This window comes from Ziziphus jujuba, chromosome 8 (assembly GCF_031755915.1).
Source record: "Ziziphus jujuba cultivar Dongzao chromosome 8, ASM3175591v1".
Taxonomy (NCBI): Eukaryota; Viridiplantae; Streptophyta; class Magnoliopsida; order Rosales; family Rhamnaceae; genus Ziziphus; species Ziziphus jujuba.
Window position 1 is genome coordinate 7,958,376 of NC_083386.1, and position 14,618 is coordinate 7,972,993.

At 30.1% G+C, this 14,618-nt stretch overlaps 3 protein-coding genes and 1 non-coding gene across 5 annotated transcripts; 3 read left to right on the forward strand and 1 right to left on the reverse strand.

Annotated features, from left to right (window-relative positions):
- Positions 1-26: 26 nt before the first annotated feature.
- On the forward strand, positions 27-2,267 carry LOC107413173 (uncharacterized). The gene has a single exon (XM_016021051.4). It carries the CDS (start codon positions 411-413, stop codon positions 1,902-1,904), a length of 1,494 nt encoding a protein of 497 aa, XP_015876537.3. The 5' UTR covers positions 27-410; the 3' UTR covers positions 1,905-2,267.
- LOC112491147 (small nucleolar RNA U3) lies at positions 46-260 on the forward strand. Its single transcript, XR_003055452.3, has one exon. It is a non-coding gene; the product is annotated as a small nucleolar RNA U3 (small nucleolar RNA).
- A 674-nt stretch (positions 2,268-2,941) lies between the features above and the next one.
- Positions 2,942-6,465, reverse strand: LOC107413174 (nudix hydrolase 26, chloroplastic). The gene is made up of 6 exons (XM_016021052.4): positions 6,072-6,465; positions 5,908-5,958; positions 5,286-5,378; positions 3,649-3,743; positions 3,231-3,345; positions 2,942-3,126 (listed from the first exon to the last, which is right to left on the reverse strand). Exons 1-6 carry the CDS (start codon positions 6,378-6,380, stop codon positions 3,061-3,063), a joined length of 729 nt encoding a protein of 242 aa, XP_015876538.3. The 5' UTR covers positions 6,381-6,465; the 3' UTR covers positions 2,942-3,060.
- A 2,883-nt stretch (positions 6,466-9,348) lies between these two features.
- LOC107413113 (uncharacterized) lies at positions 9,349-10,742 on the forward strand. 2 transcript variants are annotated; one of them, XM_025072299.3, is made up of 4 exons: positions 9,349-9,473; positions 9,572-9,672; positions 10,094-10,252; positions 10,365-10,742. In XM_025072299.3, exons 1-4 carry the CDS (start codon positions 9,461-9,463, stop codon positions 10,638-10,640), a joined length of 549 nt encoding a protein of 182 aa, XP_024928067.3. In that variant the 5' UTR covers positions 9,349-9,460; the 3' UTR covers positions 10,641-10,742. The 2 variants fall into 2 exon arrangements, with proteins under 2 accessions (XP_024928067.3, XP_015876467.3); XM_016020981.4 differs by having other exon boundaries at positions 9,349-9,672.
- The last annotated feature ends 3,876 nt before the right edge of the window (positions 10,743-14,618 follow it).

Here is a 14,618-nt window from a genome sequence, read left to right on the forward strand (position 1 = left end):
CTAAGATAACGAAATATATATAAGGAGTGGAAAACTCGTTTGGTCACGACCTTACTTGAACAGGATCTGTTCTATAGGCTCGTACCTCTGTATCCTTGTGATCTAAGGAGACAGGAACCAAATCCTGGTGGATGAATTATGACCGTGTGATCAGAGCGTGATTAACAGCATGGATGGTCTTTGGACTGTCCGATGCAGTAGAGGATCGTTCTCAGCTGGTGTCTTCTGGCTGGGATGGTCACACGGTTGTCTGACAGGTTTCCCTATCTATTTTTTGTGTTGCGATCATCGATCACTACGCAAAATTTTCAAGATCTAATGGAAACCCATTTTGACATTTTGTGATCGCGATCTCTCTCTCTCTCTCTTCAGCAACACAGCTAAGCCAATTTACTCTCATTTCATCTTTGATGGATTCACATGGAAACCAGCAACAATCCATAAACCAATCAGAATCCCTGCCCTTGACCTTGAAATGGAAACCCTTTGCAGTTTACTTCTTTTCCATCCTAATTCTTTTGCTAGCAATCTCTCTCACTTTTCCCAATTCAAATTTCTACAGAACCCAACACCTAAAATTCACATTCTCATCCCACTCCACTCTTCTTCAAACCCTTTTAGGTTTTTTTACTCCAACCGAGAAACGAAAACAATCCTCAACTCCAAAAATTCCCATTTCCAAGCCCCCCTACTGTGTTCTATGGATGGCTCCTCTTCTTTCAGGCGGTGGGTACTGTTCAGAAGGTTGGTCATATATCTTAGCCCTTTATGAACACATAAAAAACCCTACTTTTAGACTGGCTATTGAGCAACATGGTGATTTGGAATCCCTTGAATTTTGGGATGGATTGCCAGAATATATTCGGAGCTTGGCATTTGAACTCCACCAAACAGATTGTCGAATGAATGAAACCATCGTGATTTGTCATAGTGAGCCTGGTGCTTGGAACCCGCCATTGTTTGAAACCCTTCCATGCCCACCAGCTGCTTACCAAAATTTCAAGGCTGTTATTGGCAGGACTATGTTTGAGACTGATAGGCTGAACCCCGATCATGTGAAGCGCTGTAACAGGATGAATTATGTTTGGGTTCCTACTGAGTTTCACGTATCTACGTTTGTAGGAAGTGGGGTTGATCCATCTAAGGTTGTAAAAATTGTTCAGCCTATTGATGTTAAATTCTTTGATCCACTTTTGTATAAGCCCTTTGATCTTGCTTCTGCAGGGAACTTAGTTCTAGGGACACCACCCCATAATTCAAATGCTAAGAAGTTTGTGTTTTTGAGTATCTTCAAGTGGGAGTATAGGAAAGGTTGGGATGTGTTGCTGAAATCATACTTGGAGGAATTCTCTGAAGCTGATGGGGTAGCTTTGTATATGTTAACAAACCCTTACCATACTGACAGAGATTTTGGAAACAAGATAGTGGAGTTTGTGGAACACTCAGAGATAGAAAAACCAGAAAATGGTTGGGCTCCAATCTATGTGATTGACACCCACATAGCTCAGATTGATTTACCTCGAATGTACAAGGCAGCTAATGTGTTTGTTCTTCCATCAAGGGGAGAGGGGTGGGGTAGACCTATTGTTGAAGCAATGGCAATGTCATTGCCGGTAATTGCAACGAACTGGTCTGGGCCGACAGAGTTTTTGACAGAGGAGAATAGCTATCCATTGTTGGTGGATAGAATGAGTGAAGTAATGGAAGGGCCTTTTAAAGGGCATCTTTGGGCAGAGCCTTCGGTCAGTAAGCTTCGTGTTCTAATGAGGCATGTGATGCAGAACATCGAGGAAGCCAAGGACAAAGGAAACAAAGCAAGGGAAGACATGATCAGAAGGTTTTCTCCTGAGATTGTTGCCAAAATCCTTGCTGACAGTATACAAATCATACTTGAGAACTCGTAAAAATAGTCTCCAGCCTTTTCTAATGTTCATTGAGCAATCTTGCCCTGAAGTTCAGCATGAAGCTGAGGCTTAACATGTGGCTTGTCAGGCTGCTGAATGAGTTGATTATTATTATTATTATTATTTTTTCTTAGGTTGAAAGAATTAGTTGTTTAAATTGATGATAACCAGATACCGAATATGTTCAAACTTAGCCCTGTCCCTGTGTAATTTTGGGAATTGGTTTGTTACTGGCGAAAGAGAGACAACAGTAGTAGCTTATAGTTTTTCTCTTATGAGAAATTTTTGTTCATATGTGAGATGCCGAGTAGCACCGGACACTTTGTACTGATTGACATTAATTTCATTATTCTTGAATTTTCATGATTGTAGTTGCAATTATTCTACAAACTTTCTAAGTAAACGAAGAATAACTTTGTAATTTCTTAAAGATTTTTGCTACCAGTTGTTTCTAAAATTCAGGCTTCAAGTTCAAAAAACCTGAAAAAAAAAAAAAAAAAAAAACAACTGATTCTCGTTAAAATTTTTCCAGAGGCTTATCAGCTGTATTTTTTATTTTTTATTTTTTTCTTTTTTTTTTATTTTTTTTTTTTTGTCCCCTGATGAAATTGATTATGGTCAGATTATTATAGAATCATCCCCTGTTTCAAATCCGATTTTTGAGATGTAAATATGAGCGGCTTTGGGAAATGAATGCAATGGCAGGCACACAATGATACTGCTCATAGCCACTTATTTCTTGAAAAATTAGGAATCTGAAGCGCAAATTGGAAACTCAAAATCAATAATTAATTCTTCCTATTTTTGGTGTAAATTCACCTAGTCTGATGCTTTAACTCAAGATGGTTGAAATCATTTAATCAGGAAAAACTTGCATATATTAAAAGGAAAAAGAAATGAAATATAGCATGACATAAACAAGATGGAAAATGCCTCAAAGTTCATTATATCATATGAATCTGATAACCATATGGTAACCAATATAATTATTAAAAAAAAAAAAAAAAAAAAAAAAAAAAAGGGAGGGGGATCATGTATACGAAGTAAGGTAATCCATCATTAACATGACTCACTGGAATATTTTGCTTTTATTCAGTTTGTGGAATCTAAATTGCAAAGATAAATAAAGGTTATTGGTCAAAATTTCATCCCAAAGTTACTGAAGATATGGAGCAAAAACTGCAAGAACTTCCTTGTAAACAGGCTTCTTAAAATCAACCGCCTGCGAAGAGAGGAATAGGGAAAAAGAAGCTATGTTAGATAAAAGTAGAAGCCTCTAAATGTTATGAACTCCAATTGAATGGTAAAAAATAAAGTTTAACCCACAAGGTCGATAACTTGTTCCGCTGACTTCCATGACCAGTCACCAAACTCGGCTTTCTCTGTCCCATCGCCTAAAAGATTGATTTCTTCATCCTTTCCAGTGAATTTAAGAAGGAACCTATTATCATAGTTCAAGCCACTTAGTAAACCTGAATTTAAGAAGGAACCTATTATCATAGCTCAAGCAAATTAGTAAACCATGTATACACAAGCAGCTATGCACATACATTTATCTTAACATGAAAAAAGAGATAAACTTGTAATGGATTTTTGTAGAAGCTAACAAAAATTCTCTGCTGGTAATAGACCAATATTAGATTTGTACTTGGATGATGAATAAATAAACCAAATTTAGACTGGTTTTCCAGCCTTGACTTAGAAGCAATGCATCTACCCAGATATGATGAATTGTGGTACTAACCATTTCTGTGCCTGACCTTTCCAGTCTGACCCCCACTGATGTCTAAGTTTTTCCCTGACTGCTGGTGGGAAGTCATATGTCAACCAGTAAGGCACCTGTAACCAAGGCAGCCCGATGAAGAAACTAGAATGGATATGTATAAAGCATGAAAGAAAAAGCTTACTTCCAAACCTTTTGCTCAAGCTAAAGCATGAAAAGGAATCAAAGAAATATAATACATGATAAAAGAAAGCTGCAAACAATTAAAATCCGATAGACTAATACAAGAGAAGAACTCAGCAGGCATTCATCATGTTAACATGAGAACGAAATATGAGCAAAGAGAAATTTTAAAAACCAACATGCCACAAAAATTTTTAACACTATTTTTAAAAAACACACACATGGAACTTAGGAGATGTCTGGCTTAATTGAATCTTCAAGTAGGAATTCAGAGAATATATGATGACCCTATTATTTGATTGTCCCTGGTTGAATTACTTTAAAAATCGTTTGCATTAATTTGTCTTCTAAAACTTCAATAATCCTACAATATTCTCTAGTAATGTTCTGCTCCAAACGTTGATTCTATTCTTTGATTAAACTAAGAAAGATCTTGATTAGGTAACAAAGAAATTTCCACAAACTAAACGCCATCCTAATGTAATCAACATATGCATCAGATGCCACCCTTTTGTTGAGCATAAAGTACCACCACGAGCCAAAAGAAATATCATCTTTCTAGTCAAAGATGCAATACTATGCACCTAACAGCATATATAGTAAAAATAAATAAGGAAACAGTAAAGAACCATAAAATACAAAAAAGGTTGAATTATCAACGTAAACTAGGTTAAAAAGACCAAGATAACACAATATATCGATGTATCATATAATAATAATATGGAAAAAAAAAAAAAAAAAACATATAAAGACTCCAAAGTTTTGTCAGGCCTTAAAGCTCTAACCCTTGCTTAGACATTTCTCTTAACCTTAACTTGTCAAGCGCAATAAAGCTACATGCTAATTATGTAATCCACTTAAAGAAACCAGGAATTTCTAAGGCATTAGCAACACATAATGTAAAATTTAGAAACAAACTAGCATAATAAGTGAAAGATTGGACTCCACATAATATATATAGCACAACGGGAATATGCTACAAAAGCATGTTTGGTCTTTGATAATGGTTTTCCCTCCCAGAATCTGCTTCCTTGATTTTCAACAATTCTTCAACAGGATCTGACTGCCCTTTTAGCATAAGGTCGCTTACTCTTTAGCAGCCAGCATGTACCCATAACATCAATCAAATGGGCATGAACAAAAACCACAGTAGGTTGCACGAATTTGCTAATTTGTGGCAGCTCAATCAAACAACCATTTACTATTTTAAGTTAGCTCTATACAACATGTCATGGTCACTTCTATACTGTGTCAAATGAGCTTTGAGGGCTAGCTTTATAAAGGAAGGATACAAGCTACCAGTAAATGATAATACTTGCTTGCGTTTAGAAAATATATTTGAAATGGTTACAAGAAACTAATTCTGAGGAAAAGATATCACGACTGGCCTATTCATGAACAAAATGCAGTCAAAAGGAACTGAAAAAAAAGGGCCAAAGCATTCTACATGATCCCCAACAGTAAAGAAGGAGTACCTCTGCAAGAATTTCTGCTGAATTAACTCCAGTCTCTTCTCTTAATTCCCTGATGGCTGCAGTTCTAGGATCTTCTCCCTCATCAATCCCACCCTTTTGGAAAAAAAAGTTGAATTGAAATTAAAAGACAAAGAAAAAAATAAAAGAATTGCAAAAGATGAACACAGATAAGTGAGGCAATGTAATAAGTGACGGCTACCCAAATAATCATTTGGATTACCATGTGTAAGGCCTATAAACAGAGGCATTGCCATAATAAGGTGCGGATTTTCTCCCCTCATATATTCAGTGAGAAATAAGGAAAAATTCGTGGTTAGAGGAAAAAAATATTTTTGAGCACAAGTTCAGAAATTTATCCACCAAGCAATAATTTTTTTTCCTATATGCTCAAAGGGACCTCAAAACAAATGTATAACATGATTATATTTATGTGTACTTCTTGAATTTTCATTTAGAAGAAACTAGAACCTAAAGTGAAATTACTCAAATGGGTCAAAGAACCATGTAGTTTCATTGCCTAAAAGTTCTAAAATTTATCTCAGCAACCAAACAGAGCGCTATAGTTTCCAAACAGCAATGAATAGAAAACAAAAGCCAGGCAAAATCAATCGGTATAATTTACCTGTGGCATTTGCCAAGCACTGGGAATATCCAACCTTGACGCAGCAAAAATCTGCAAAAATGGGAAGAAAAAAAGAAAAGAAAAAAAAGGGCATTCTTTGTTCAGCACAAAAATACAAAAATATACAGTAGATAGATAAAGAAGAGAAACAGATTCAATATAACCTTTTTAGAATCGTTGATTAGACAGACTCCAACATTTCTCCTGTAACCTTCAGGAGGAGCTTCCATGGATGATGATGATGATGATGATGATGATGAAGGAGAAGAAGAAGCGGAGAGGGTGTTTGCGTTGGAAGTAAGAAAACGGGTTTTGAGTAGGAGTGGCGGGGTTGCAAAATTGGAAGATTGAAGAGGGCAATTTGGGAAGGACAAAGATATAGTTCTAGGACGTCCAAGGAATGAAGAAGAAGAAGCAGAATGAAGAAAAGCAAGTTGCGAACAGCTAAGGACTGGGAATCGGCATAAACCCATTCAGCTTCAGTATTAGCTTTTTGTGTTTGTGTGTCTATCTCGGATTCGCTCTTTATTGTCACTTTCATCTCCCACATAACATAACCCATTCACACTTCTTTCGGCGCTCAAATATGTGTACCAATCAAACAAAGCCCAAATTATTAAAATGAGAAAAATATAAATGTTATTGTTAGAAAAAATGATATTTATTATGATGATAGATTTATATTTAGGTGTTAATTATTAATTATCTAATGCTAAAAATTTATTTTTATATAAAAATTTAGCTTTTTTAAAAGTTAAAACTGATTTAAATGTAATCAATTACTAATTAATATGAAAAATAAATATCTTATTGATGATATTTATTAATATTGACAAATAATAATGTAGATTCTATTACATAAAAAAAAAAACATTTTAATTATTTCCCATTTACAAATATGCTACTCAAGTTTTTAAAATAAATTGTTAACAAGTAATTCATATCTATAACAAGAGCCAGATATTAGTGTGAGAGAAAAATTATTATAACTATAAAAAAAGTTATTAAAATAATTATGTATAAACCAATAAAATGTTAAGAAATTATTTTAATATGGCAAAGATGTCTTTTTGTCATACCATTATAGCATTTTTCAAATAATTTAATTTGAGCTATTTTTATTATCTAAACATTAGTAACATTTTTTAAAATATTAAAAATAATATCTTCTTTAAAAGTAATATTAAAAACAATATTTTCTTCCAAAAATATTAATAGAAATATTTTCTTGAAAAATATTAAAAGTGATACATTCTTTATAATATTAAAATAATACTTTTCAAAAAATATTAAAAATAATATTTTCTTCAAAAAATATTACAAAAATATTTTCTTCAAAAAATAATATTATTGTTAATTAAATGAATTTATTCACTAATGGCATTTAAGTATTTTAAATTTTAGATTTTTTTTTATAGGGCTAATTTTGTCATGATACTTGATCTTTGACATCTAAGTTTTTAAGAGTTTGAGGTGTTTTTATAATATTAGAATTTAGAAGACTATTTATGAGTGTCAAATAGGGGATTTTGTATAATTTGCCCTTACTATCATTATTATTTTTATATTATGGGTTGGGAATTTAAAAAGGTTTAAGAGGAATGGTGACTATTATCACTATATGCTATGAAAAAATAAATAATTTATCAATAAAAAATTCATATCATAAAATAAAGAAGAAGATATAATGGATATTGGAATTAAGATTATTTTTTATGTGGTTGTCTTTGTTAGGAGTGGGTCAATTTGATTAAGTAGGTTATCTATCTATTTCTTACAAAACAAATCAAATCATTAGCGAAAACAAAACAAAGCCACATCAAACATCGTTAGGTTTACTGGATTTATATTTACTTTTGAAATAGATATATTTAATTTAGAATTTAATGAATTTAAAAAAAAGTATATATTTGAAATGAATTTATTAATTTCATAGAATTCTATCAATCTTACACAGATTTTTGAGTTGATAAATTTAATGATATTCTAGCAATGGATGTTGGATTTGAAATCATTCTTTTATTGATGCAGAGTGTGAATGGCATATCAATCAAGTAAACTCCACTTGATAATTTTTAAAAACCTTAAAAAAAGGAAAAAAAAAAAAAAGATGTATCCAACAAATTCTTAGGAAAAAAAGGGAGAGAATATAAAAATTGCTAAAATTCAGTATGCCAATTTAAAATGTCTTAAGTGTCATAAACATTTCTTAATTAAAAAAAAAGTGAAAATTTATTATTTTTTAAAAAATTTAGAATACATATAATTTCCATTCAAAGCAATAGTAACGCTCCCGGTATCCACCAACCCCTAAAAAAAAAAAAAAAAAAAAAAAAAAAAAAAAAAAAGCAACAAAAACGCTTGAAGCGTGAATAAATGCTACGTAAAAGTTTGTTTATGATGATGCATCTGATGCTTCCATTTAATATGCACATAGTAGGCACGTTATTAATTTTGATGAGAATGATAATTGTGAGAAGAATTAAAAGCCTTGCAGCTTACATGGTAATTGCTTGGTAGTTAATTTTAAAATTTTCATTATTGAAACCTTAATAGCAATGTGGCAGTTCATAACACTGAAAATATGTTATTTGTTTCCGATGCTAATTAAATAAAAGTAAAATTGGCAGTTGAATGACAATTATTAATTGAAATAATGATATAAATTTATTTTTTTCTTTATAGATTTGTATTTTTAAGAAGTTAAAAAAAAATATTGAAATAAAATCAATTAATAATTGATATGTTAACTGGGTGAGACCTAGATGAGGAATAACAATTAATACTTTAATACAGAAAGTGTCATCCATATAATCATAGTGGCAATAAGACATTACAAAATTGAGGATGTTGCTCAATTTGATTTACATATAAATCTATTAATTAAAGTATTTGTACATTTTTCACTTGCATCTTACTTGTTTTATATCATAAATCTTAAATTTAGGACTAGAAAATTGCAAAATCCAATGGAAGAAGCTGTAATAACATATATTTTAGAGCCCCTTTAGGAAGATTCTTAAAAATCACTCCTCTTCTAGAAAGTAGTATATCAAAATTCATTTAATTAATGTTTCCATATGATTATAAGATAAATAATATTTCAGTAACAAAATAATTATAAATTATATATATATATATATATATTTGGCCAAATGCTATAAAAATATATTTTTATCTTTTCAAAAAATATTTTTTTAGACATTTTAAAATCTCTTCCAAATCAGCATTAGTTCAGTATAGGAGTGGGGCCACAACTACAAAACTAACTATAAATCAAAATTATTGTGGGTCAGGTGATCATTTGGTTAGTTTTGGATGAGAGCTATTTCTCTACACTAATTCCAACTAAGCATTGGCGGTTACACTGTATCACTGTTATACATATATATATATATAGATATATATATATATATAGAGAGAGAGAGAGAGAGAGAGAGGTTTAGATTGGAGAGTTATTCACTTATCAAGCTTTTGGTGCATTATATAGTGGTTTTTTTCTTGTCAGCAAGGTGCAAAAGAATCATGACAGACTTCCCTCCAAACCCAGAAGATGGAGAGCTTTGGTTACCTTCTGATGTCTTTCATGAAATTGCTTATTCAAATATGACCTTAGCTACTTCTACTCCTACTAACAACAACAACAAAAACAATGGAGGTGCAGGTAATATTAATCATCATGCTCCACATTTTCTGGTTCATCAGCCAAACATTGCTAGTCCTGCTCCAACTTCTTTGCCATATCCACCTCCTTACTTCCACCAGGTTTATTTTTTATTTTTTTATTTTTATTTTTTTGGGTTTCTTTCTTTTCCCATTTCCAATTCAATTCTTTGTAGTTTCTCAAATGTTTATTTAGTTGGTTTTGAGAATGGAGCACACAATCAAAATTTCTTTCTCACTCCCGTTAGTGTTTGTTTTCCTATTAATAGTTATCTGCTGCTTTCTTCGCATGTATACTTAATTGTTCTTTTTCTATGATAATAATTTGATATTTGCAGAGCAATTTCCATGTGAATTAATACTTGATATTTTACTCTTCCTCTTCTTTTAACTTCTCTCTCTTTTTTTTCGCTTAACTGCATTGAAATGATTATTCATATTTGTATATAGTTTGGATAAATACAACTTAATTTTTGTGTATATAATTAATAATATATATAAATATATATGTACATATATATAGGTGTTCCCAAGTGGTGATCCAAATGGGATTGGTTCCATTGGAAATGGAGTTCCAATTTTCAATAACCATTACGACTCCTATGCATCTTGGAACGGTGTCTTTCAACTTTTTCCTGGTTCTATTCACTATTTCCATCCCTTTGCACCGACACAATTTCAGGTAGTCTGGTTATATATAAAAAAAAAAAAAAAAAAAAAGGGTACCCTTTTCACTCTTTTTCCTTCCTTTTTTTCCCCCCTTTTTTGTTTAATAATTATTAATTCAATTATAGGGTTTTGTGGAATGCCCTAATTGGCCATTACAAGAGATCACTAGTGCAAAATGTGAAGGGACTGGAGTTTTTCTTCCTCGCTCAACAGAGCATCATCATAAACCACAAAAACAAGTAGTGGTTCAGAAATCTGATCATAACCAAATTGTTGTGAATCATCAAGAACTTGAAGAATCTAGTGGAGGAGAAGGAACTGGGGTTTTTCTTAATCAACAAGTTCATGTTATTACTGCTCCGAAAAAGAAAAAGAGTAAGTTACAAATTAAGCTAGCTTAGCTCTAGCTTTTGATGAGTTGTAAAAATTTTAACTTATATTTTCTTAATTGTTAATAAAAAAGAAGAAAACGTGATCCTTCTTTCTTTTTCTTACTTTCCAAATCTGACTTTTAATTTTTGGCCAGCAATGAAATTTTTGTTTCCTAGTTTTGAATGCATGACACTTTGACAAAATATGTTTTTTTTTTGAAACTGCCTAGTATCATCATATATGGTTTTTTTTTTTTCTTTTTTAAACAGAAAAATAGAAAGAAAAAGAAAAAAAAATGGGGATTTCTTACTGAAGAAGGAGTTTTTGCATTCAATTTTTGGGTGACAACCTTTTCATGCCACATGGTGTTATGTACTAATAAATAAATTGGTTGTTGTGATGAGATAGGATAGTACCATGCTTGCCATTTGTCTCTATATATAAGTGTTCATGTAGAGAAAATTCTTGTCTGGATTCAAAATTTTAATACATATATTAGAAAATTAATTATGGTTATTTTGTTATACTTCTATTAATGCCTATATTCAAATGTATTTATTATACATACGCTTTTATATATTCTTTCCTATTTAAGATTTAATACTCTATTCTTCCCGGCTTTGGTGAACTAGTATTTATTAGAACCTACTTTAAAAGTAAGTTATATAATTTTCCTTAAAAAGGTTTGTAGAATAAATAAGGTGTTCTGAAATTAAAAAAATGACATTAAAGATAAAATGATTAAAAAATGAATGTAAAAATAATGAATCTTAAATGTTAATTAATTAATCAGTAGCTCATTTATTTACTTCTAGTAATAGAATTAATTGATTAATATTATTCATTCTATTTTTGCATCCTTCATAATAAGTTTCCATATATAGTGGTTTATATTATTGCATCTATATCTGTTTACAATCAAAATGATAAGAATTTTATAAGGGCAAAAAAAAAAAAAAAAAATGAATGTTCGATATTTTCAAATGTCCAAAACCGCTTTTAAGAACGCTTAACATAAACGAGTATGAACATATGAAAATTATAATCATTTTACCGTATTTGGAAAATTTGATTGTCGTTGTATAGCCAAATGCAAAGTAGTACGTCATATATATATATATACTAGGTATGGCCACGTGCAATGCACGTGGTTTAATATAAAATTTGGATATTTAATAGTTTACATAAAATATTTCTAATTAAAATAATTTTATGATTGTTATGATATAATAATTTGAAAATCGTCTATTTACTAATTATTTTTTTAATTTTATATTAATAGAAAGGGAAAAATTTGTTTGAATAAAATAATCATATAAAGCATTTTATGAAGAGTGATTTATTTTTGTAGAAAATAGAACATTCTTTTACTAAGCAAAAAATTAAATGAACAGTAAAAACACAAAGTACTTGCATTATAAATGATGATATTTTAGCACAATTAATACTTTTATAAGATAACTGCAAGATTTAATAGAAAAATATGTAATATTTAAACTATTTTCTATTACATCTTGCATTTTACAAAATATTAATGTTAGTGCTATTATTGTAGGATATTAAAAATAAAATATTTTGTAATAGTATACAAAAAGTTACAATTGTCTATCATTTCAATATTGATGTAAAGAATATTTCATGATAGCCAATTAAGCATTCTTTGTTTATCTTTATGCTGAGCAAACTTTTTCTCGCTACTCTCATCATACTGTAAGAAAGATATTTGCATATATTATGGATTATGTTTTCATCATATAGTAAAAAAGATAAAAATATTAATATTTGTTATATTTCTATTAACTTAACTAAGCTATTTATTTCTCTTCTTTTTATATTTTATTCGTTATATTATACTTTTTTTTATTTTCAAGTAACTTATTAAATAAAAATTTTGATTTTTTTAATTTCTTATTGGAGTTGGGGAATTTGATCTTGAAAAAACAATGTGTGAGGAGAGCTACTTGACTGTCCTCATAGACAGCATTGTTACACTTCAATACTCAAATATGGTAAATATCAAATCCAAAATGTAGTCAAAACGTAATACTTCAGTGATATTTTCTAATTTGTATGGTTATAAGTGTTGTTTGAGGTAACACTTTACTGAATTAAAAATTAATATTTAAAAAACAATAATTTTATTATTGATTTTTTTTATAAAAATCCTTAAAATTTATTTAGAATAAAATGATATATAATAATAAAATATGAAAATATAAATCTATGGCTTTATTATCCAACTCTTACTGACAGTATTCCCTTTGTTTTTACTCTTTTTATTTATTTCTATTTTTTTGCATTACTAATAATACTCCTATTATATATTACTCTTTTCACCCAAACCATAAAATGGATATTTGAACCTGATTTTGTATTAATGTTGAAATAATATCTAACTCTTATGTATGACTATTATCATATTATGTGCATATCCACTGTATTTTACCACAACTATTTGCTTTTTATCATTTTAGCACCACTATTATATTAAAATAATGATTTAAATATATTTTGATGAATTAGTGTTTAATTGAGTGCAACTAAAAAACTTGCTAAGTTATTAAAGTTCAAATTCCTTTCCATATATCAAAAAGTGAAAATTACACACTTCCTTTTTATTTTGACAAAATTAGACAAAATTTGAAATAAATAATACTATCATCTTACTTGTAATTATATTTAATATTGTAAATAAAATAAATGACATAGGCATTATTGACCTGAATTAAACAAATTTAATAGTAAGAGTAAACATTGAAATCAAGCTAAGACCATACAAGTTATTCCATCCCCCCCCCAAAAAAAAAAGTTAACTAAAATAAATAACAATATGAGGAAAAAATGAACAGTAAAAGGGACCAAAAAAAGGTTGGCAAAAGCATGGGAGGAGTGCCGTTTTGGACCAAAATGAACAGTAAAAAAGACCACAAACTACTTCTCTTCTCCTTTATAGTATAGACTTATAGTATAGAAAGAAAAAATGAACAGTAAAAAGTGACCAAAAACAGGTTGGCAAAACGCATGGGAGGAGTGCCGTTTTGGACCAAAATGAACAGTAAAAAAGGATAAAAACCACTTTTCTTCTCCTTATAGTATAGACTTATAGTATAGAAGGAAAAAATAAACAGTAAAAAGAGTTCAAAAACAGGTTGGCAAAACGCATGGGAGGAGTGCCGTTTTGGACCAAAATAAACAGTAAAAAAGGACCAAAAACTACTTCTCCTCTCCTTTATAGTATAGACTTATAGTATAGATATATATATATAAAAGGGATGTTCTTTAACCCTTACCCAATTCCCATTGACGACATTTGTTTCCATAAAAGCTAGCAAAGCATATAATATACCTTTCGATGCATGTGTAAAATCTTGGAAATTGAAGAGGATTAGGAATACGAAATCTTTTATGATTAGTGTATGAATCACAATGTTAATCACAATTATTTCTATAATTATCGTAACATTATCTGCTCTCTTGTTAACTCTACCACCTTTGTCATCCATATATAAATATATTATTCCACCTTAAAACATTAGACTGTCAGTTTATTACTAGCTACTGTTTTATCTTTTGTAAGTGGCTAACGAATTTTATAAATTTATTATTTTTTTTAGTATATTACAAAGTTGGCAATTAGCATATAAAATGCTATTGTTGTTACTTTTCTTGAAGGGTAAACTTTGATCTATTTATAATTAAATAAAAGTGCTTTAAATCTCCTTGTCTTAGCAATCTCTTTTATAATTGTAAAAAACCCCTGTAGCAAGAGGATGTTTATAAGTTGGTCATCATTTTTCAATTAAAATGATTAATTTTTAGATTTAAAAATATATTTGGTTCGCAGAAAAAGGGTTACTCATGAATTTGCAGACGCTAAGGGACAATGAATTTAACAAGGCTGCCCCTTCACTCACCCTCTTCAATGCCTCTTTTAGAATTCTACAAGTGCGCCAACAAAAGTAAAAATTAATTAAACTAAAACATGAATATATAAATATATATATATA